Source organism: Aulonocara sp. 'chitande type north' Nkhata Bay, linkage group LG14 (assembly GCF_057382095.1).
Source record: "Aulonocara sp. 'chitande type north' Nkhata Bay isolate Kocher_YH1m ecotype deep benthic linkage group LG14, A_spYH_male_GT1.1, whole genome shotgun sequence".
NCBI lineage: Eukaryota > Metazoa > Chordata > Actinopteri > Cichliformes > Cichlidae > Aulonocara > Aulonocara sp. 'chitande type north' Nkhata Bay.
The window spans coordinates 4,176,658-4,202,321 of NC_141357.1; the positions used below are offsets into that span (position 1 = coordinate 4,176,658).

The window sequence follows — 25,664 nt, forward strand, 5'->3', positions numbered from 1 at the left end:
AGAAAACATTTTGGTACCCTTGTTGCACATTGTTGCCTCGAGTTTGCATGTTCTCCCTGTGTCTGCGTGGGTTCAAAGACATCCAGTTAGTGGGATTAGGTTATTCTAAAATTGCCCTTATGTGTGAATGTGAGTGTGAATGTCTCTCTGTCTGTCTCCCTGTGTTAGCCCTGCAACAGACTACATTTATACCATTGAGGGTTAATCAAACATAACATTCAACCACTAAAATGAATAATTTTTAATAATTTTTTCCTGTTCATGACTACAAGTCAGTACCTGGAATTAAGTATCTTAAAAAACTTCTTAAAGATCTTAAAAGTTTTTTTTTATCAGCTCAGCTTAAAATCATAAATATCAGACTGGGCAGTGGTCTAATAAATTTGTTAAACATTGTACTTATACTAGGAATTGGTGCAACCTTTTAATTCATTCACTGTTTAAAACAAATTATTTTACTTTTAATATTGTTTCACTTCAAGCTGCTTGTCTCCTAACTGGGTGCTACTTGGAACCGGAAAAACTGAACAGCAGTGTATTTGTGCCTGGAATAATAATGTTAGGGATCTCCATCCTCACTGACATCATCCATAGCCTAGAGTAGAAAATACAATCTGAAGCCTGGAGTTTTAATTTACATGGATTACACTCCTCTCATTTCAATCAAAGTTTGGCTCTGTTTGACATGAGGATACACCTCAAGAGTTCAGTCATAGATTATCCTGTAGTTTTTTATTGTGGACATGTTCCTTGGCATTTAAAATGCAATATAATATTATATAACATAATTCACAAAATAAAGGATCCTCAAACAAATAACATTGTGTACAAATTGGAAGACATTCAGCTAGCTTTTCTAAAATTCTACAAAGATCTATACACACAACCTAGAGTGGATGATAAAGGTATGATATCCTTCCTGGACTCACTTTGCTTACCAAAGCTGACTGAAAACCAAAATATAACCTTAATCAAGGACATATCCGAAATTGAAATTAAAAAAGCCATTTCAAAATTAAAACCCAATAAATCTCCAGGCCCAGATGGATTTCCATCAGATTGGTATAAGCAAATGAAAGAGTTATTGATCCCCTTGATGAAAACAACATTCAATTCCCCCATCTTGGAATGAGGCTTCTATTTCCTTAATAGCTAAAGAAGGAAAGGACAGGCTTGACTGTGGAAATTACCGCCCTATTAGTGTTCTTAACCAAGACTATAAGATATTTACATACATCCTTGCCAAAAGAATTGAAAATATTCTTGTTCAGATAATTAGCTTGGATCAGACTGGTTTTATTAAGCAGAGACAAACGCAAGATAATGTTCGCCGAACATTACATGTTATTGATTATGTAGTTAAAAATAAAACTCAGATGGTCTTTATGAGCTTAGATGCTGAAAAGGCTTCCGATAGGGTTAATTGGGAATTTCTATACAAAGTTATGGGTAAGTTTGGATTTCATCAATTGTTTATCATGTCATTCAAGCATTATATAAATCATCAAGGGCAAAAATCAAAGTCAATAGGCGCTTTCTAATGTTTTCAATCTACAGAGAGGGAAACGCCAGGGTTGCCCACTTAGTCCTTCACTCTTTGCCCTTTTCATAGAGGCCCTGAGTCAAAGTGTTATACAAAACATTAATATTACTGGAGTCAAGATCATGGGTTGAGAACATAAGATTTCCTTGTTTGCTGGTGATATTTTGATTTACTTGACAAATCCAAATATTACTTACCCCAAGCTGTTATTACTTCTTGAGACGGGTGACCGTGGCTCAAGAGTTGGGCGTTCGCCTTGTAATCGGAAGGTTGCCGGTTCGAACCCCGGCTTGGACAGTCTCGGTCGTAGTGTCCTTGGGCATGACACTTCACCTGTTGCCTACTGGTGATGGTCAGAGGTGGCGCCAGTGTCCGGCAGCCTTGCCTCTGTCAGTGCGCCCCAGGGTGGCTGTGGCTACAATGTAGCTTGCCATCACCAGTGTGTGAATGGGTGGATGACTGGATATGTAAAGCGCTTTGGGGTCCTTAGGGACTAGTAAAGCGCTATATAAATACAGGCCATTTACCATTTGGCTCACTATCAGGTTATAAACTAAATATATCGAAGACTCAGATTTTAACTTTTAATTATAAGCCAAATCAGGAAATTAAGTCTAAAGTTAACTTGAATTGGGAGTTGGAGTAACTTGGAGTAAATATCATTAAAGGTCTCTCTAAAATATATCATGTAAATTTTAAAGCTTTGTGTTATAAAATAAATGAGGATATTAAAAGATGGAACTTAATTCCAATTTTAAATTTTGAGTCACGTATTGATACAGTCAAAATGAATATTTTGCCTAGGATGCTTTATCCGTTCCTAACACTCCCAGTTGAAATAACTGAAAAATAAAGTAATCTCTAGGTTCATATGGCAGGGGAAAAGACCACGGATTAAGTACCAAACTATCCAGTTGGCTAAAGATAAAGGGGGGTTGGGGTTCCCATGTTTGAAAGATTACTACACTCAACAAAAATATAAACGCAACACCTTTGTTACTGCTCCCATTCCCCATGGGATGGACGTAGAGACCTAAAATTCATTCCAGATACACAATATAACCATCCCTCCCAAACAGTGGTCACAAATCAGTCCAAATGTGTGGTAGTGGGCACATCTGCTATATTGAGATAATCCATCCCACCTCACAGGTGTGCCACATCAGGATGCTGATCTGACATCATGAGTAGTGCACAGGTGTACCTCAGACTGCCCACAACAAAAGGCCACCCTGGAATGTGCAGTTTTTTGCGCTATTGGGGGTCTGGGGACCCAGAACCGGTCAGTATCTGGTGTGACCACCATTTGCCTCATGCAGTGCAACACATCGTCGCATGGAATCTATCAGATTGTCAATTGTGGCCTGTGGAATGTTGGTCCACTCCACTTCAATGGCTGTGCGAGGTTGTTGGATATTCGTGGGAACTGGTACACGCTGTCGTATACGCCGGTCAAGCACATCCCGAACATGCTCAATGGGTGACATGTCCGGTGAGTATGCTGGCCATGCAAGAACTGGGACATTCTCAGCTGCCATCTGCCCTGAACAATGTGAACCATGATTCATCCGTGAAGCGCACACCTCTCCAACGTGCCAGACGCCATCGATTGTGAGCATTTGCCCACACAAGTCTGTTACGGCGACGAGCTGGAGTCAGGTCAAGACCCCGATGAGGACGACGGGCATGCAGTTGAGCGTCCCTGAGACGGTTTCTGACAGTTTGTGCAGAAATTGTTTGGTTGTGCAAACCAATTGTTCCAGCAGCTGTCTGGGTGGCTGGTCTCAGACGATCTTGGAGGTGAACCTGCTGGATGTGGAGGTCCTGGGCTGGTGTTGTTACACGAGGTCTGCGGTTGTGAGGCCGGTTGGATGTGCTGCCATATTCTCTGAAACGCCTGTGGAGACGGTTTATGGTTGAGAAATGAACATTCAATGCACGGGCGACAGATCTGGTTGACATTCCTGCTGTCAGCATGCCAATTGCACGCTCCCTCATTGCTTGTGGCATCTGTGGCATTTTGCTGTGAGACAAAACTGCACATTCCAGGGTGGCCTTTTGTTGTGGGCAGTCTGAGGTACACCTGTGCACTACTCATGATGTCAGATCAGCATCCTGATGTGGCACACCTGTGAGGTGGGATGGATTATCTCAATATAGCAGATGTGCCCACTACCACACATTTGGACTGATTTGTGACCACTGTTTGGGAGGGATGGTTATATTGTGTATCTGGAATGAATTTTAGGTCTCTACGTCCATCCCATGGGGAATGGGAGCAGTAACAAAGGTGTTGCGTTTATATTTTTGTTGAGTGTATATTTCAGCTCAACTGAGGATCCTAGCATGTTGGTGCAATGTAGACTACCAAGCAAGATGGAAAGAAATAGAAACAGTTGTCTCAAGAGATTTTCTGATTCAGGCAAGCTTAGGGGACGTGACACTTATTAAAAACAAATTAATCAAGGAAACCAATGGATTAACTTGCCTTTAAAACTCTGGTTACAATTTCTTAATAAGAATGATTGGAATGAAGAGGCCACTATCTTAAGATGGTGCGCTTATGATCTTGATTTTTTTACCCAATAAGTTAGACGCAAGATATAAAAAATGGGCAGGACAAGGCTTAATGGCATATTGTATGTTTTATGATAAGGGAACTCTTAGGGACTTCCAATCAGTAAAAGATCAATAACAGTTAAGCAATATGGATTTTTTCAGGTTTCTTCAAATCAGGCATCATCTACATAACTTTATACCTAAGAGAACAGATCTTTTCTCTTAACCCGTTTTGAATATATAAGATAAGATAAGATAAGATAAGATAAGATAACCTTTATTAGTCCCACACGTGGGAAATTTGTTTTGTCACAGCAGGAAGTGGACAGTGCAAAAGTTATGACGCAAAAATTAGAATACAATAAGAATAAATACAGTACACAGCTGTACAGAATAGAATAAAATAATATACTATATACAGTAGAATAAAAGGCTTACCATGCAGATCCTGGCCTGAAGGTGATTTCTAGATTGTACAAGGGTTTACAAGAGGTTAAGAAGTTGAACACTATCTACATTAAACAAAAATGGGAAAAGGAAACAAATATAGCAATTTCAAATGATATCTGGTATCAGCAGTGTGTCTTTCAGTGGAAAATTTCTAGTTCTAATATATGGAGATGTTTTGGTTGGAAGAGTCTCTGCAGGTTTTTTTTTATTACACCTGCACAAAGTAAACACTATTCTAATCACTCTAGCTGTTGGAGAAACTGTGGGGCTCAAGGAATAAAACACTTCCACTTGTTTTGGTCTTGCCCATTGATCAACACTTTTTGGGTATCGATTCACTCTGAGTTACAGACCATTTTTAGTATGCAACTCCCCTTTAATTGGGATGAACTTTTGTCTGGATATTTATATTCAGTGAATGTAGATAAAATGTCCAAGCTGTTATATGGTATTCTGAGTCTGGCTGCCCGAAAGACTATTACTAAGAAATGGCTAAGTGTGAAAATTCCATCACTTAATGACTGGCATGAGACTGTTTATGGATTGTTTACAATGGAAAGAATTTCCTTCTTTAACAGATTTCAATATGACATATTCATTGAGATTTGGGATAAATGGAAACATTATATTTCGTCAAGGAGACCCGATTTTGTTTGAATCTCTGTAATTTTGTATGCCATATTTTTGAACTGATATGTGTATATATGTGTATGTCCGTATGTATAGGCGTATATGTATGCATGTAGGTATGTATATGTGTGTGTGTGTATATATATATGTGTATATATGTTTAAATGACTAGATGGTACACCCGTTTGTTTATTTTCGATTGCTTGTTTATTTCGGTTTATTTGTGTTTTCATAGGTTGTTTTTATCTTACGTTCCTTATTAAATAAAAAAAAAAAAGAATAAAAAATAAATAAATAAATAAAATGCAATATAATCTGTAATTTCATAGTAACAGACAGGCAGAGCAGCTTGTGAACTTAAAAAACTAACCCAATATTTATTTAATAATTTCTTCTTTTTAATTTTAAATATTCACCACATGAAATTTATGTGTGTAAATATGACTGATCTGATCTCATTTTGATTTACTGGAAGAAAAAGAAGGTACTTTTAGATGCTCCCTGTGTACTATTTGCAATTTTCATATTTGCAAACTTTCCTTTGCAGGGAGTGATTAATAAATGCGCAATCTCAAATGGTGGTAACTATTAAATTCAAACTGAAAGTGTGGGTGTGGGTGGGGGTTTCTTATAATGTGTGCTTTCATACAAGTATTTCTTATTCCACCTTCCTACATCAGTGACAGGAAGCAGCTGGGAGACATCATTGATAATGATTTGCAACCACATATTAATTTTTTATCCTAAATATATTAGGCTGAGAATCTGGAAGGTCAGCAGCATAATGGCCATTGTATATTTTATGAGCAGCAGGAAGCAAAGCTCCCAGAGTTAATCATGGAAATGAGGAGGTTTTCAGGTAGAGACAAGGGCGCTGCTTAAATCATCACATGAGGCACCCTAAAAAGGTCAGGCACTTCAAAGTGAGACTGAATTCCAGAGAATGGATAGAGTAGCTGTAATCATTTGGAGAGCCCTGCTATTGTCTACAGGCAAGATACATTTGTGGAGGTGACATTGGACAATGTATTTCAGCAGCTGCTGCATGCTAGTATATAATACTGTACTGCAGGCTGTAAATGTTTAAAACAAGTAATGGCTTAGAGAGATGGAAAAGGCAAATGAAAAGGCTTGTTTATGTGATGCTGGACACTGAACAAGGAGAAAAGGACTTGGCTAGGCAACGAAATCAAAGTTGAAAGCATGTGCAGCAGGTTAGGGGTATTAAGGACGGAAAAGGAAACAAGTGAAGAGAGTGTGCTCAGAAGATGGAAGAAGTACTTTAAGGAGTTAATGAATAAAGTAAATGAGAGAGGAGGATGGGTGGAGGACAGGGAATGACAGGGCAGCTGTAAAGAAGATGAAGGGTGGAAAGGCGGCTGGTCCAGACGACATACCTGTGTAGGTATGGAGATGTCTAGGAGAGAGGGCAGTGGACATTTTCATCAGACTGTTTAACACAATCCTGGATATTGAGAGGTTGCCTGAGGAATGGAGAAGAAGTGTGCTGGTACTGATTTTCAAGAAAAACGTTAATGTGCAGAACTGTACTGACTACAGGGGAATAAAGTTGAAGAGCTATACCATGACGCTATGGGAAAAAGATGCTGAAGCTAGGTTGAAAAGACAGATTATGATCAGCGAACCGTATGGTTTCATGATGGTGCAGGACATGTATGAACGCAACGAGATAGTGGTGAGGTATGCAGTAAGAGTGACAGATGGGTTCAAAGTGCCTCCTCTGGGATTCTTCTTGTTTGCAAATTTGATGGACAGGCAGGAATCTCTGTGGACTATGGTGTTTTCAGATGAGAGGGAACAGGTGGATCAGGTGGAAGAGAGTCTGGAAAGGTGGAGGTATGTGCTGGAGAGAAGAGGAATGGCAATCAGTAGAGATAAAACAAAATACACATGTGTGAATGAGAGGGAGACGGGCGAAAAAGTGAAAATGCAAGGAGTACAGATAGTGAACAGTAGATTGGTTTAAATATCTGAGGTCAGTCAATCAATACATCAGACACTGCACAAGAGAGATGAAGAACACAATGCAGGCAGGGTAGCATGGGTGGGGACCGGTGCTAGGGGTGTGACAGAAAAGTAGCAGCAAAACTGAAAGGTAATGTTTGCAAGATGGTCATGAAACGTGCTATGGTGTATGTTTTAGAAACACTTTTTTTAGTGCCACTGTTGTTTTGACTGTCTTTTCGTGACTGTTGTCACTCTTGTTTTTATTTTTTAAAGAGAGAGAGAGATCGAGCAAGCATATATACGATACACACCCACACACTTATTCAGCAGGATAGCATAGTTGTAAAACTACACGCTATCCAAGCCTAGCTCAGATATGAGTGAGGAAGAGATAAATGAAGTCCTCGACATCGCCCAAGAAGGTGTACGTCAGGAGTTGAGGAACCAGAACACACTGATGAGAAGTGGATTACTGGAACAAGAAGGCATAAATGACCAAGAGATAAGGACAGGGCAATATTGGAATGCCATTATGCAAGTAACCCCAGTGGAAGAGGTTAAATGAAGTTGGATGTGGGATGTTTGGATCTTTGATAGCCAACATCTACACTGAAGGCCAAACAACTAGTAGCTCAGTGTTCCAACATTCAGAAGCAGGAATTACTATCACAACTGGAGATCAATAAGTGCAACACAAATGCTACAGCAAGGGGGAGCCAGGATGTCAGGGCAAGGGGGAGATATCATCACTCCCACCGAGACAGAAGGAGCATTGAGTGCGAGAGCAGCTGACCTGAAAGATAGGATCATGGCGAAGTTGGAGACCGGGACTCTCCATGGCCAATTACCAAGATTAAGTGAAGTACCTTCTGAAGGTCTACTAGAAGAAGTGAAAGTAGCATTATGGACAATCCCTACTGCGACCATTACAGAAAAAAAAAAAAGATCTAAACTATGGCAGCAGTAATCACAGAGATGCTTGGGTACAAAATGAATAGCCCCAAGGAGTAGTGCCCTCCATAGAGAAGGAGAGTCGAGGCTAAGATCAAGTTAGCATGGAGCAAAGTTAGCCAACTACTGGAGCTACAGAAAGGTGCAATAAAGAAAGGGGTGCCTAAGAAGTACAGCAAGTTGTTCATACCTTGGAAGCTGCTAAGCAAAGACTCACAACCTTGGCTAGCTGCTTGAATAGTTATACATGAGAGATAGAAGGCAGGAGAATAAACCAGCTGTACTCTACTGAATCATTCAAGGTGTGCTCTCAGTGGCAGGGGAACAACATGAGAACAGCAACCCCATCAAGGCTGGAGATGGAACAATACTGGAAGAGCATCTGGGAGAAGAACACAACACATAACAGCTATGCTCAGTGGCTAATGGTGCTAACAGCAGACCACAGCAGCCTCTCTCAACAGGGGCCTGTAACTATCACAGTGGAAGGCATCCAAGAAAGGTTCTCCAGCATGAAGAGTTGGACAGCACCAGGCGCTGACATGATTCACGCCTACTGGCTAAAAAAGCTGACTGTACTTCATGAGCATCTGGCAACACAAAAGAACCAGCTGCTATTTAACGAGAGACACCCGGAAAGGCTGAAAGCCAGACAGTCTTGATCGGGGAGGGACTGGTGAAGTCCCTTCTTCCCCAGTCCTACTTGTACTTGTACTTGGTTATTGGCCAGTACTGGCCCACCTTCCTCAGCACCACGTGGCTAAGATGAACAGGCACATGGCTCAATACATCAGCAGAGCACATAAATGAATTGGCAGGAATACCAGAGAGGCAAAACACCAGCTACTGGCAGACAGAACAGTTGCTTGAGATTGCTTTACTGAAGGCCGGGCAGTCCTGATCCCCAAGGACCAACAGAAGGCACAGGTCCAAACCAACTACAATAACTTGCCTCAGTACCACATGGAAGCTCCTGTCAGGAGTGGCTAGGATGAACAGGCACATGGGTCAATATATGAGCAGGGCACAGAAAAGGATTGTCAAGAATACCAGAGGTGGAAAACACTAGTTACTGGCAGACTGAGCAGTCAGCGGAGGCTAGAAGAAGAGGTTAACCAACCTTTGGACTGCCTAGATTGATTATTAGAAAGCCTATGACTCAATGCCCCACACATGGATCCTGGAATCCCTAGACCTATTCAAGATCAACAGGACCCGAAGAGAATTGATCAGGAATTTGATGAGGATGCAGAGAACAACACTGGTGGCACAAGTCAACCTTCAAGAGTGGGATCTACCAAGGAGATACCATGTCTCCACTACTCTTCTGCATAGGCCTGAAGGCCAGTGTGATCACTGACAAGACTGGCTACGGGTACCGACCATGGAATGGAATCGTCAACCACCTCCTCTACATAAATGGCATCAACCTGTACGCCAGGAGTGAACAAGACATCGATTCACTCATCCACACCACTAGGATATACAGCAACAACCTTTATCTGACAGAACTCTTGGTGGCGCTGTCACTTGGTGTTCGCTCGCTCTGCGGTAGAGTATCACTTCCTGTTCCTGCTCAAACACAGTGGTGTTTCTGAGTAGCTTATTTGCTTAGCAATTTAAATTAACAACTTTTAAATACATTCTTTTTTCATAGTATAATCTTCACGTGCTTCATCCGAAGCACACTTTCTGTGTACTCACTACCTAATTTATAGCCAAAGTATTCACTCACTGTCTCTGTACTGTTTCGCTAGCTTAGCTTAGCTTGTAGCCGACTCGTTAGCACCATGGCTACTTCACCTGTCCCTCCTGCACTTTCTTGCTCATTGTGTCAGATGTTTAGTTACTGTTTAGTTTAGGGCGACCGTGGCTCAGGGGGTTGGGAATCGCATCCTGGTCATTGTGTCCTTGGGCAAGACACTTTACCCTACTTGCCTACTGGTGTTGGCCAGAGGGGCCGATGGCGCGATATGGCAGCCTCGCTTCTGTCAGTCTGCCCCAGGGCAGCTGTGGCTACAACTGTAGCTTGCCTCCACCAGTGTGTGAATGCGAGAGTGAATGAATAGTGGTATTGTAAAGCGCTTTGGGTGCCTTGAAAAGCGCTATATAAATCCAATCCATTATTATTATTATTATTACTCCTCGGCCTCCTTTAGCAGTAATGATATCTGTAACAAATGTAGCATATTTGCAGCTCTGGAGGCCAGGAATACTGAATTGGAGACTCGGCTTCGCACCCTTCATTCACCCGTAGCTAGCCAGGCCCCTGTAGCTGGTGCAGCCGAAGATAGCGTAGGCCCCGCTAGCTGTTCCCCGACAGACCCCAAGCAGATGGGGAAAGAGGGCGGCTGGGTGATGGTGAGGAGGAAGCATAGTCCTAAACAGAAGCCCCAGGTACACCACAAACCCGTTCATGTGTCTAACCGTTTTTCCCCACTCGGCGACACACCCACCGGGGGTCAAACTCTGGTAATTGGTGATTCTGTTCTCAGACATGTGAAGCTAGAGACACCGGCAACCATAGTCAATTGTCTTCCAGGGGCCAGAGCAGGCGACATTGAAGGAAATTTAAAACTGCTGGCTAAGGGTAAACGTAAATTCAGTAAAATCATAATTCACGTCGGCAGTAATGACACCCGGTTACGCCAATCGCAGGTCACTAAAATCAATATTGAATCGGTGTGCAACTTTGCCGAAACAATGTCGGACTCTGTAGTTTTCTCTGGTCCCCTCCCCAATCAGACCAGGAGCGACATGTTTAGCCGCATGTTCTCCTTAAATTGCTGGCTGTCTGAGTGGTGTCCCAGAAACGATGTGGGCTTCATAGATAATTGGCAAACCTTCTGGAGGAAACCTGGTCTTGTTAGGAGCGACGGCATCCATCCCACTTTGGATGGAGCAGCTCTCATTTCTAGAAATATGGACAAATTTATTAAACCCCCCAAAATATGACTATCCAGAGTTGGGACCAGGAAGCAGAGTTGAAGTCTTACACGCCTCTCTGCAGCTTCTCTCCTCCTGCTACCCCCCCCCCCCAAAAACCCATCTCCATAGAGACTGTGTCAGCTTCCAAAAAGACAAAAAACAAACTAAAAACCAGTAACAAACAGCTTAAAATAAACAATTACAAAGAAAGAATAATACAGTATCCACATCTGAACCAAAGAGTAAAACAGTGAAATGTGGATTATTAAATATTAGGTCTCTCTCCTCCAAGTCTCTGTTAGTACATGACTTAATAATTGATCAACAAATTGATTTACTCTGCCTTACAGAAACCTGGTTGAAGCAGGATGATTATGTTAGTTTAAATGAATCAACACCCCCGAGTCATTCTAACTACCAGAAATCTCGAAGCACAGGCCGAGGGGGCGGTGTGGCAGCAATTTTTCACACCAGCCTATTAATTAATGAAAGACCATGACAGACTTTTAATTCATTTGAGAGCCTGATGCTTAACATTGTCCACCCCAGCTGTGAAACTCAGAAACCAGTCTTACTTGTTATCATCTATCGTCCACCTGGGCCTTACACAGAGTTTCTGTCTGATTTCTCAGACTTTATATCTGATTTAGTTCTGAGCTCAGATAAAATAATTATTGTGGGTGATTTTAACATCCATGTAGATGCTAAAAATGACAGCCTCAACATGGCATTTAATCTGTTATTAGACTCAATTGGCTTCTCTCAAAATGTAAAAGAACCCACCCACCACTTTAATCACACTCTAGATCTTGTTTCAACATATGGCATAGAAACTGAACATTTAACAGTGTTTCCTGAAAACCCTCTCCTGTCTGATCATTTCCTGATAACATTTACATTTACAATAATTGATTACACAGCGGTGGAGAGTAGACTTTATCACAGTAGATGTCTTTCTGAAAGCGCTTTAACTAAGTTCAAGAATATAATCCACCCACTGTTATCATCTTCAATGCCCTGTACCAACATAGAGCAGAGCAGCTATCTGAACGCTACTCCAACAGAGGTCGATTATCTTGTTAATAATTTTACCTCCTCACTGCGTACGACTCTGGATACTGTAGCTCCTGTGAAAACTAAGGTCTCAAATCAGAAGTACCTGACTCCGTGGTATAATTCTCAAACACGTACCCTAAAGCAGATGACTCGTAATCTGGAGAGGAAATGGCGTGTCACAAATTTAGAGGATCATCATTTAGCTTGGAGAAATAGTTTGCTGCTTTATAAGAAAGCGCTCCGCAAAGCCAGAACATCTTACTATTCATCACTGATTGAAGATAATAAGAACAACCCCAGGTTTCTCTTCAGCACTGTAGCCAGGCTGACAAAAAGTCAGAGCTCTTTTGAGCCAACCATCCCTTTAACGTTAACTAGTAATGACTTCATGAACTTCTTCACAAATAAAATTTTTATCATTAGAGGAAAAATTACCAATAATCATCCCACAGATGCAATATTATCTACAGCTTCTCTTAGTACCATTGATGTTAAGTTAGACTCTTTTTCTCCAATTGATCTTTCTGAGTTAACTTCAATAATTACTTCCTCCAAACCATCAACGTGTCTTTTAGACCCCATTCCTACAAAACTGCTCAAAGAAGTCCTGCCATTAACTAATTCTTCGATCTTAAATATGATCAACCTATCTCTAATAATCGGCTATGTACCACAGGCCTTCAAGCTGGCTGTAGTTAAACCTTTACTCAAAAGCATCTCTAGACCCAGCAGTCTTAGCTAATTGTAGGCCAATCTCCAACCTTCCTTTCATATCAAAAATCCTTGAAAGAGTAGTTGTCAAACAGCTAACAGATCATCTGCAGAGGAATGGTTTATTTGAAGAGTTTCAGTCAGGTTTCAGAGTTCATCACAGGACAGAAGCAGCTTTAGTGAAGGTTACAAATGATCTTCTTATGGCCTCTGACAGTGAACTCATCTCTGTGCTTGTCCTGCTAGACCTTAGTGCAGCGTTCGATACTGTTGACCATAATATCCTATTAGAGCGATTAGAACATGCTGTAGGTATTACAGGTACTGCACTGCAGTGGTTTGTATCATATCTATCTAATAGACTCACACACTGAGGTTAATTATGGAGTTCCACAGGGTTCAGTGCTGGGCCCAATTCTGTTTACATTATACATGCTTCCCTTAGGCAGCATCATTAGAAGACATAGCATACATTTTCACTGCTATGCAGATGGCACCCAGCTCTATCTATCCATGAAGGCAGATAACACACACCAATTAGTTAAACTGCAGGAATGTCTTAAAGACATAAAGACCTGGATGGCCGCTAACTTTTTGCTTCTTAATTCAGATAAAACTGAGGTTATTGTACTCGGCCCTGAAAAGCTTAGAAATATGGTATCTAACCAGATTCTTACTCTGGATGGCATTACCACATCTCCAGTAACGCTGTGAGGAACCTTGGACTCATTTTTGACCAGGATATGTCCTTCAACGCACATATTAAACAAATATGTAAGACTGCGTTCTTCCATTTGCGCAACATCTCTAAAATTAGAAATATCCTGTCTCAGAGTGACGCTGAAAAACTAGTTCATGCATTTATTACTTCCAGGCTGGACTACTGTAATTTATTATTATCAGGATGTCCAAAAAACTCACTGAAAAGCCTTCAGCTAATCCAAAATGCTGCAGCAAGAGTGCTGACAGGGACTAGAAAGAGAGAGCATATTTCTCCTGTTTTGGCTTCCCTTCACTGGCTTCCTGTTAAATCCAGAATTGAATTCAAAATCCTGCTCCTCACATACAAGGTCTTAAATAATCAGGCCCCATCTTATCTTAATAACCTTGTAGTACCATATCACCCTATTAGAGCACTTCGCTCTCGCTCTGCAGGCCTACTTGTTGTTCCTAGAGTATTTAAAAGTAGAATGGGAGGCAGCGCCTTCAGTTTTCAGGCCCCTCTTCTGTGGAACCAGCTTCCAGTTCAGATTCGGGAGACAGACACTATCTCTACTTTTAAGATTAGGCTTAAAACTTTCCTTTTTGTTAAAGCATATAGTTAGGGTTGGACCAGGTGACCCTGAATCCTCCCTTAGTTATGCTGCAATAGACTTAGGCTGCCGGGGGATTCCCATGATGCATTGAGTTTTTCCTTTCCAGTCACCTTTCTCACTCACTATGTCTTAATAGACCTCTCTGCATTGAATCATATCTGTTATTAACCTCTGTCTCTCTTCCACAGCATGTCTTTTATCCTGTCTTCCTTCTCTCACCCCAACCGGTCGCAGCAGATGGCTGCCCCTCCCTGAGCCTGGTTCTGCCAGAGGTTTCTTCCTGTTAAAAGGGAGTTTTTCCTTCCCACTGTCGCCAAAGTGCTTGCTCATAGGGGGTCATATGATTGTTGGGTTTTTCTCTGTATCTATGAAGTGCCTTGAGGCGACTTTTGTTGTGATTTGGCGCTATATAAATAAAATTGAATTGAATTGAATTGAACTGAAGAAGAGGTAGAACGTCGCATCCGAGAAGCTTCTTCAGTTCAGATGTGAAGAAGCTTCTTGGATGAGAGGTAAAACGCCTTCAAGCAACTTAAAGAAGTCCAGACGCTTTTCTTTCCGAGCTCCTTAGATTACGATGACCTGGATATGACTGAGAACCTTCACAGACAAGCACAGGATTTTAAGTGTGCCTTATAGTTTGAAAAAAAAAATGTAACTATATCTATAGAGATAGTGTATATACATCTACACATGACACTTTATCTTAATGTAGTTTCATCTAACGAAAGAAAGAAAGTGGTTTGTTACTGAGGTAATTTGTAATATATGTTATTCTTAAATTTTTACAGCAGTATTTTAAAGTGTTTTGAACAGCCACAATTCAAAGCTTTGTAAAAATCTTGCTAGCATGCAGGATCAAGTTGTGAAATAACTAGAATCCGAAATAACTAGAACAATTTTGTATTTACTTTTTAGATTACTGTTAAGATGCCTGCGTTGTTGACCCAGTGTTTTGTGTTTATGGATTTTGTGGCTTGTTTAATCATTATTGTTATGTTCTCTGTGTGACTTATGTTTCCTAGTTGTCTTGAGGTTTAGTTGGCCGTTTCCCCAGTGATGTTTCTGTGTCGCTCTCTCGCCGTAACTTGTCTCTTGCTGTCTCACACTTTTTCATCCCATCACTCTATTCCCTGTATGTAGTCAGTCTGCATCTCAGTGATTGTGTTTCCTGTTTTATTCTCTTGTCCTGTGTGCTTTCTGTTCAGCTCTGCTTCTTCTGCCTTGTCTAGTGTGCTCCATCTGTGTTCCCATCCCATGTTATGTTCGTCTCTTGCCTGTTCAGCCTCATTAAAGGGCACGCCTTGAATTTGACCTCCTGCTGCTTCCCTGACTGCATTCTTGGGTCCTCCTAACCCAACCTGACAATGACATTAAATTCCAAACACTAAAGCCTAGTTTTTATGACTCCATTCTCTGAAAGACACTGGGTTAAATGGAATCCATGGAAGATTGGTAAAGTGAAAAACACTATTAATGGAGCTCATCTAAAATTTGCAAGAAAACACCTTAATAACTTTTAAACCATTAGAGGGAATATTCTTGGAACTGATGAGATAAAACACTGGGTAATCAATGGGTCCATTTTGCATTAGCACTATTTGCAACTAGAGGCTCTGCAGTATTGACTGGATTGAGACATTGTTCATTCATTCATTTCATTTATTTATTTATTTCACACTTGGTACAACAGTTTCCACAGTTAGTTCTTTCAGACCAACCAACCACACTTTCTATCAGTAAAGCACTGCAACCATGTGTGAAAAGGAGCAGGAAGAAGAAAATATTCTTATTAAACCTTGCCCCCTGTCGTGTTATTCAATTATACCCGGGTCCACTGTACGATTCATAACCACACTTTATTTTCTTGTTCTTGCTCTGCCCCCACATAACATAACATTCTATACAAAAGCACACCGGTCTCGCCCTCTAGCTGCCATCAGCCTAACTACACTGACTGGCTGCATTAACATCTACTGTACAATGCAGTTACACCACATCTACCCTTTCTAGAATCAATGGGTAGACTACCATTGACTCACCAGACCTTAGAGGGTTATTCTGCCTTTGTGGCTGGAAGGTCTGGTCCTGCGCTTACCTGTAAGGAATACTATATAACGAAAATCTTAACTCCAATTAACCCGTTAAGTAACACAAATTCTTACATGCTAACTCGTCACACCCCCTGCCTTTCCCAACTTCTGAACATGCATATTTGAAAATGACAACCTTTTAGCTTTTACACTTTTACCCTTACTGTGCAAACAATACTACGAAAGAGGGGTATTCTTGTGTAAAACTGTCCTTTCCATCTGATCCGTCACAAGTCCAATCTGGTTGGTCTCACAACCACTCTTCCGGATCTGGTTCTGGGTGTAGATGGAAGCTCTGGAGAAACTGGCTCTGGCATGTCCGTGGAGCACTGCTCCCCGGCTTCTGCAGATTCTGGCTCCCCATTATTGCTCTCAGTTTGGTCTGGAGAGTATTTCATGGGAACAAGATGCCGACGATTCCGCCTAATTGTCCCACGAGGTCCCTCCACGAGATATGATCATGGTGTGGAGTGGCTGCCAATAACGGTGCCGCTGGCTCTCTGGTCTGTTATCTACACTTCTTGGCCTGGAGTAAGCCTATCAAGGCTGCGTGCACGACGACGAAGGTTATATGACTGTGCCTCTCTAGTCCTCCTCTCCTTTTCCCTCCGGGTGACAACCACACTATCAGGAAGTGCGGGGTCAAGCAGAGATGGCAGTATTGGCACCGTGGTGCGAAGCCGTCTCCCCATCAAGAGTTGGGCTGGATTATAACCATTCTGCAGTGGGTTGGCTCTGTAAGCAAGCAGAGCCAAGTGTGGATCAACAGCTTTCCGCAATAGATTCTTGACAGTCTTAACCGCTCGTTCGGCTTCGCCATTGCTTTGGGGATATTTCGGGCTGCTTGTGATGTGACGGAAGCCATACACTTTTGCAAATGTCTCAAAAGCTGCCCCCGAAAACTGTGGCCCATTATCTGTTACCAGCTGCTCGGGGATCCCATGACGTGCAAAAATCCCTTTGAGATGATGGATCACATCCTCTGACCTTGAAGGTGTGAGAGGGGCAATCTCAACAAATCTTGAGGCATAATCCACAACAAGAAGGTACTGTAGATTTTCCCTCTCAGCATAAACAGATCAGCTCCTAGCTTTTGCCACGGCTGCCCCGGATACTGTGATGGCATCAGCGGTTCTGTGTGGTTTTCTCTCACTTGGCAACATGTCCGACAGTTAAGGACAAGCTCATTTATCTGCTGGCGTAGCCCTGGCCACCAAACCGACTGTCGTGCTCGCTGTCTGCACTTAACCACTCCCTGGTGACCTTCGTGTAGTCTGGTGAGCACATCATTTCTCATAGTTGCAGGTATAACCAACCTGTCCCCTTTGATTAGCAGACCATCATGTACGGTGAGGAACGCCCGTTCTGCCCAGTACAGTCTTAGCGCTGGTTCGCTGTTGAAATGTGTGGGCCATCCTTCCTCACACAGCTGCATCACGCGAGCACATACGCTGTCCCTCTTCAGCTCTTCTCTCAGCTGCTCCAAGAAATTGTTGCTAGCTGGCAGATTGTCCATCAACATGTCCACGTAAATATTTGTGCTCTCCAACAACCCCTTGTCTTGAAGTGTTTCTTTTGCTTTCACTGGAGATCGTGAGAGCGTGTCAGCTGTCCACAGGTGTTTGCCTGGTACATGCGAAATCGAGTAGGAATATCGCATGAGGCGCATCCTAAAGCGTTGAATTCTGGGAGGGAGCGCATCCAGAGTTTGTGCCCCCAGCAGACTTAGCAGCGGCTTATGGTCTGTCTCCATTTGAAAGTGTTTGCCAATAAGAAAGTTGCGGAACCGCTCACAAGCCCAGGTCAGACCTAAAGCCTCCTTTTCAACCTGAGCGTATCTCTGTTCTGTTGCAGTGAGGGAGCGTGACGCGTAGGCAATGGGTCTCCAATCCTCATCCCATCTTTGAAGCAACACACCCCCTAAGCCATACGATGATGCGTCCGCTGACACCTTGCAGTCACGGCTTGGGTCATACATGGCCAACACTGGCGGTGATGCGAGCGCATCTTTCAGGTTCTGAAATGCTCTAGCCTGGTCAATGTCCCATCTCCAGCAGTTTTTCTTAGACAGTAAGTCTCTTAGAGGTTTGTCCCTCTCTGCGAGCTGTGGGATAAACTTCCCAAGCTGGTTAACCATTCCCAGAAAGCTCCTTAACTCACTCACACTTTGTGGCTCATTCATCTCCCTCACAGCCTGGGTCTTGCTTGGGTCAGGGCTGATACCGCTGGCTGAGAGAACATGCCCTAAAAACATGTCACCTGCTGTTTCGCGATGCCGCACTTGTCAATGTTTAGGGTGATGCCAGCTTTTTGTATCCTGCCCAGCACAGCGTGTAGGCGAGAGTCATGCTCCTCCTGCGTTCTGCCCCAGACCAGCACGTCGTCCATGTGGCAAACCACCTCTTCCATACCATCTGTGACCATCCTGTTCTGGAAATGCTCCGGTGCTGAAGCAATCCCGAAGGGCAGTCTCTTGAAGTAATAACGCCCAAACGGTGTGATGAAAGTGGTAAATGGTAAATGGCCTGTATTTGTATAGCGCTTTACTAGTCCCTAAGGACCCCAAAACGCTTTACATATCCAGTCATCCACCCATTCACACACACATTCACACACTGGTGATGGCAAGCTACATTGTAGCCACAGCCACCCTGGGGCGCACTGACAGAGGCGAGGCTGCCGGACACTGGCGCCACCGGGCCCTCTGACCACCACCAGTAGGCAACGGGTGAAGTGTCATGCCCAAGGACACAACGACCGAGACTGTCCAAGCCGGGGCTCGAACCGGCAACCTTCCGATTACAAGGCGAACTCCCAACTCTTAAGCCACGATCATGGTGTATTTGGCTTTCCGTCAGAGGTATCTGCCAAAACCCCATATTAGCGTCCAGCTTGCTGAATATGCTGGCACCAGCCAATCTGCCCAATTTTCCTCCACCGATGGCAGTATGTACTTCTCTCGACACACAGACTCATTGAGGTGTGTAAGGTCGACACATATGCGTACATCTTCTGTCTTCTTCGGTACCACCACCATGCCTGAGCACCAATCAGTTGGCTCCTCAATCCTGCTGATCACCCCTAGTTCTTCCATACGGGCCAGCTCCTGCTTAACTTTGTCCATCAGAGGCAACGGGATTCTCCGTGGCGTCTTCAAGGAAAAAGGTTGAGCTCCAGGTTTCAGTTTGATGTCGTACAGGTTACGTACTTCACCGAGACCACTGCACAGCTTTGGGTAGCACTTTTTAAGCGTCTCTATAGTTATGCTCTCCAGACGGGCCACAAGCTCCAGCTTGCTAATGGCAGGTCTCCCCAGCAAAGCAGTGTGCAGGTGTCTGATGACAAAGACATCCTCAAGTATTTCTTTGTCTCCCTTCCTCAGTACAAGCTCACGACATCCAAACGACTCCTCCCGGGACCCAGCAGAGCCTTGGTTGGTTTGTGGAGACTGGGGGGTGGTTGTGTCTGTAGAGCTCCTTAAACACCTTAAGGGGTAGGACTGTCACATCGGCACCTGTATCAATTTTAAATGACACGTTTTTGTTGTTTATGCTTAAGTCGACAGTCCACGGCTCACCCTCACACTTAACACTGCCCAGGAACAAACCATGTTCATCCTCTTCAACCTCATGCACTGTTTTTGGTGCCCTGCATACATGCCTGTAATGTCCTTTTTTCCCACATGCATGGCATTTCATTTCATTCACTGGACAATCCTGCTTTGAATGGGATGGAGCGCCACCACATTTCTGACAGGTTGGCCCTTTTTTGCCGTCTTCTCGGAATCCACGTGTTTTAGCTTGACAACTATCTGTCTGGAGCGGTTTGGTTCTAACAGGCTTACGACTGATTTTATGCACTCTATCTACTGACTTAGCATCGCTAGCCTCAGCTCTAGAGTCACCTCGCAAGGAGGATTGTTGTCGCTTTACCTCTTCACTTTGCCTCGCCATGTTGATAGCCCTCTGCAAAGTCAAATCTGGGTCAAGCTGCATGCGTTCTGCCAGCCGTTTGTCCGTGAGACCGACAACGAGCCTATCACGTATCAGCTCATCATGTAGCACGCCATAGTTGCAATGTTCTGCTAGCGCATACAGTGTTGTCACAAAAGCATCCACTGTCTCATTTTCTCCCTGTCAGCATATATTGAATTTGGCGCGCTCATAGATCACATTTTTCTTCACAATGAAAAAAGCCTGGAAACCATCACGTACCCCCTCATACGTTGTCCTTTGCTCCGCTGTTAAACTCAGACCGCGAAGCACATCGTCCGCCTCGTCTCTCATGCAGTAAATCAACGTGTTGACTTGGTTTTCCTCCTAGCTGACGTTCAAATTACTGGCGAGACGGAATCTCTCGAACCTCCGTATCCTTTTGGACCACTCCTGCGGTTTTGAAAAGTCGAAGGATTCCGGTGGCTGGATGCTGAATGTCGCGCTCAGCCCCGCCGGTGCTCTCTGTGCAGTCTCATCCGCCATATTCTCCCCTCGTTTTTCCGCGAGCTCCGCCAGACACAGGTTCGTTCAGTCGAGGTTATATGGATCAGTACAGGACTTCTGACACCATGTCGTGTTATTCAATTATACGCGGGTCCACTGTACGGTTCATAACCACACTTTATTTTCTTGTTCTTGCTCTGCCCCCACATAACATAACATTCTATACAAAAACACACCGGTCTCGCCCTCTAGCTGCCATCAGCCTAACTACACTGACCGGCTACATTAACATCTGCTGTACAATGCAATTACACCACACCCCCTATCTACAATCCAACTTATATTGCAAGTGGAGCACTGGACAATGATGCCCTGAACTTTCACATAGACAAACTGCTACAGTCTTGGCTGTCTTGTACTTGCTTTATGCTTAACTTTAAAAAAGAATCTTTGCCAAGGAGGTTGTGTTTTTGGTTGCATTTGAATGTATGCATGCATGTCATTCTGGCTTTAAACACAAAAGCCCAAAAGGTTTCAGTATTATAGCTGAGCCCAAGCCTTTAACTTAGAAGTTATGATTCTTACAATTATGGTTTGTTTTTCATTGTATAGAACATACTGGATAAACATCTAATGTATCTTGTCATAGTCGACCTCTGACCTCTACTTCAAGGTCAGTAGATTTGATATTAAAGATTAACTTTTAAAAAACTTTGTCTTTAAAACTATACTTAAAATTCCTTTATTTGTATAGGCAATATTTAGGAAATGACACTGGTAAATGGTGATTGTAAAATCACATTACAGTTTTTATCTAAATCACATTTGATCTCTGATCTTACTTTTAAATGTCATGTCTGCCTTTCATTCACATTGACCCCCAAATTTGTATATCTTTAAAGAAACTACTGTTATATCAAATAATGAGCTGCATAGTTAGTAAGTAATATACTACAGTATAATATAACATTGTATAAAATGCTGAAGTTATTTATGTCCAGTTATTTACAAATCAATACCTATTATCCATTGTCTACTTCAACGTTTGCGTAATCAAAGTAAACATCTGTCATGCTACCCTCTTGGAGTGCTTCATATAAAACTATTTAATAAATTAGTTGCTTTTCCTAAGACTTTGGTTCTGTTCATTGCTTTTCAAGGTAGGCCATGGTATTGTCACTTCTTAGAATCTTGTTACCGTATAGTAAGTTAACAATAGTCTGTACTGACTTCTGTACTGGCTCCTTTTCCTTTTCTCTTAAATACATTCCAAATTTTAGTGTTGAATAGTCCATGTTTTAATTATAGGCAAGTACAAAAAAAAAAATCTTTGAATGATAAAAACTGAAAAACCGCACCCTTACTTTTGGTTTTGGGTCATTGATAACAACGTTAAATTTTGAAAAATTATTGGAGTCCAACTCTGAATATCTGCACACATGTAACTGATTTAGTCTTGTATTAGGCTTAAACTGGACTTCAAAATTTCCTTTTGCCTAAAGCATATAGTTAGGGCTGGATCAGGTGACTCTGAATCCTCCCTTAGTTATGCTGCAATAGGCGTAGGCTGCCGGGGATTCCCATGATGCATTGAGTATTTCTTCTTCAGTCACCTTCTTCACTCACTATGTGTTAATAGACCTCTCTGCATTGAATCATACTTGTTATTAATCTCCGTCTCTCTTCCACAGCATGTCTTTTACCCTGTCTTCCTTCTCTCACCCCAACCGGTCGCAGCAGATGGCTCCGCCCTCCCTGAGCCTGGTTCTGCCGGAAGTTTCTTCCTGTTAAAAGGGAGTTTTTCCTTCCCACTGTCGCCAAAGTGCTTACAATGGGTCATGTGAATGTTGGGTTTTTCTCTGTATGTATTATTGTAGGGTCTACCTTATAACATAAAGTGTCTTGAAGTGACTGTTGTCGTGATTTGGCGCTGTATAAATAAAATTGAAATTAATTGAATTATTTTTAGTTAAGTCACTGAGTAGCTTCTCAGTGACTTAACTAAAAAGCCAAAAGAAATTCCCTGATAAATTAAAACTATTCCTAGCATTATATTTCAAAATATCGCTTGAGCGTAAATGCCTACAATTCTGTTGTACTCTATACATGTCTGCACCTAACTGTGAGTGTGATCTACAAAAACATGCTGTTTAGCCATTTAAAAAGGTTGTCTTTGTAAGAGGGTACCATGTTGACAGTATAATCAATACTGTATCGGCAACCTGTGATGCAGGCTTAGTTTTTATTCATACAGACATTGTGCTGCCGTCCTGCATGCAATGATTCTGCATACATGTCAGTATTGTACATTTGTGTTTAAATTGTCCTTGTCTGACTGTTTAAACACTTATTGCACAATATTGGCTTTTTGTTAGATGAATAGCTTCAATTCACATATTGATTTTTCACCACAGTCTGCAAAGACATAAAACATACGCATCAGTTGTTCTGAGAGGAGAGTGATTTGCAGACCATGTTTAAAATATAGCTCCACTATGATTCTTTTTCCATCTTCCTTCCTTCTTTCTCTGAACCACCTTCTTCTTCTTCTTCTTCTTCTTCTTCTTCTTCTTCCATATGTTTGAATTTTAATAGAATATATACCAGAAATATTTCATAAACCTGAACATTCTTAGAACATTCTCTTGTAGTCCTCCCACTTCTGAAATATCATCTCATCTTTCTTTCCAAGATAAAATTACTTTGGATAATGAAGTCAGTGAGGAGATTTATTTTCAATTCACTGTTTTTAATATAACATCAAGTCACAACACGAGTCAGTCTAAGTCAAGAACATACAATAGAGAAAACCCACTGATTGAGCATGCACACTGTGAAAGTTGAGATGGTCCTCCATCTTTCAGTAAAAAATTACTGTTATGGCATTTGTCAGTCAATTCTCAATCTCCTTGTGAATCCACACTGCACATTTTTGCAGGTTTGTGACAGTTGCTATGGTTTCTGTGTTTGATTTGAAACACAGTTTATTTTTTAATGTGTGTCAATGTGCATATTTTTAAGAACATGTTGATAAAAACGTTTACACTGTGAAATAGTTTTTACAGTACTATACTATAATTATAGAGCACATAAACAATTAATTGTCATGGTCCTGGGGCTGTGATCCAGTATTTATGTGTTTGGACTTTGACTCTAGTTTATTTAATATTCTAAGGTTAAGATTTTGTTTGAGGTTTTATTTATTTTTAGAGTTGTAATATTTGTATTCTCAGATCTTAGTTTTGTTATCTAGTCTTTAGGTTTCTATTATCATGCCTCCTCTGTGTTCTACGCTCCTTCTTGTGTAGTCAGTCTTGTGTCCGTGCTTCTTTCACTTTCTGTCTGTGTGTCAGGGTGAGTAGTCTGTACTTCCTGTCTTATTCTCTGTTCCCTTCCACCAATATCAGTTCCCTAGTATTTCGTCTATTTGTATGTATGTGTCTTCTTGTGAAGTCTGTTTGTTTACCTTTTTGTCTATGTCAAGCTCATGTGTCGTAGTCACGCTGTGTTTATGTTTTATTTTGATAAAAAATAATGTCCATTGTTTTGATAGTCCCTCAGTCCATGTTCTGCCTTTTTTGGTTGTAGGTGGATTCTATTCTGCTGAAGGTGTCTTCTCTCTGCCCTTACCTTATATGTGTATTTAAATCTTCAGGTTTCATTTGCTCCTTGTCATGTCATCATATGTCCTAACCCAGGTTGTGTGCTCTTTCCTATTAATCTCCTAATAATAGTTTTGCTACTTTTAACGTCCCTGGTAGAGTTTAAGCCTGAGTTTTGTGTTTCCTAAGTCATTGAACTTCAGCAATAAAGCTGTTATTTAAGTTTAATCTCCAAGTCCTAGATTTGGGTTTACTTAAAACTGCAATAGCTAAGACCACTAAGTATGTCATTTTCCATTACGTACATACGTATGCTGGGCAAAAGTATTTAACATCAGGCTTATCCAGTAAGCTACCGAAATATCCCGGGTGGATGTTGAACTTTTTCTTACCTGGACCTCCACTCCATAGCCCGTATAGACAGTGACGATATAGTTGCAGTCAGTTGTAAAGTAAAAAGCAGAATTGGTGTGTGGTGGAGCCTCGATGTAGCCTTCTGGACCAGTCAGGTTCAGCTGGCAGGGAACTGCAGGAACAACCACAGCAGCATAACAATAACACTGATAGAAACAGTGTGGACGCTGGTGCACAAACTACTCCATTCAAAACAGATTCAAAACTCCATTCCAAACAAACGCTGCTCTCAATGCAAATGGTCCCCTCATTATGTTTTTGTTATAGTAATAACGACCAATAACCCTGTTATCTTATCTTCACTTACAGATTATAATAATAGGGTTTGAGTCTTTTAAGACACTTTATGTAATGTCAATACTTTCTGCAAACAGGAGATGCCAAAATGATACTATGCTTTAATTCTGGGTAACATTTTTGACCTTTCCAACTGTAGTTAAGGAAAATATTGATTATGTTCAATGTATCTTGAGACCACAGAATCAGCTATTGATAGTTCAATGATTCTATTGTTATAACAGTCAGTCTGACACGGATATCAGCTTAGTTTAATGTTTGATCTGTATCTGGATGTATTATTTGTATAAGGCTTATCTGGCATTACCCACAATGCAGGTGAATGATAATTAAAAAGTGCTTGGACTGAGTGTATGTGAATTGGTTTGTAGTAAACAGTACTTCGAGTGCTTAGTTAGAGTATCCATCTATCTGTCTTCTGCCACTTATCCGAGTAAAGATGGCAGGGGACAGCAGTCTAAGCAGAGATGCCTGAACCCTCCTCATCACATCCAGCTCCACCAGCTCTTATGGGGGCACTCTAAGGTGTTCCCAAGCCAGTTAACAAACCTAATCTCTCCAGTGTGTCCAGTGTGCAAATCCCTGGGAGGATTTGCATGTCCTGGGAGAAACTAGAAGGTCATAATTGTCCCTCTAGTTAAGTTGTTCCTGGGTGAGATGCCAGACTATGTGCAATTTTGATGATGGAGACCTGACTCCAATAAGGA

The 25,664-nt window shown here is 41.9% G+C and overlaps 1 protein-coding gene across 3 annotated transcripts in view; it reads right to left on the bottom strand.

Annotated features, from left to right (window-relative positions):
- sez6b (seizure related 6 homolog b) overlaps positions 1–25,664 on the bottom strand; it is a 243,156-nt gene that overhangs the window by 123,567 nt on the left and 93,925 nt on the right. For all 3 annotated transcript variants that reach the window (XM_086260610.1, XM_086260609.1, XM_086260608.1), the window contains exon 3: positions 24,639–24,772. In XM_086260610.1, the coding sequence (XP_086116736.1) occupies positions 24,639–24,772 (134 nt within the window). The remainder of the gene's footprint in view (positions 1–24,638; positions 24,773–25,664) is intronic.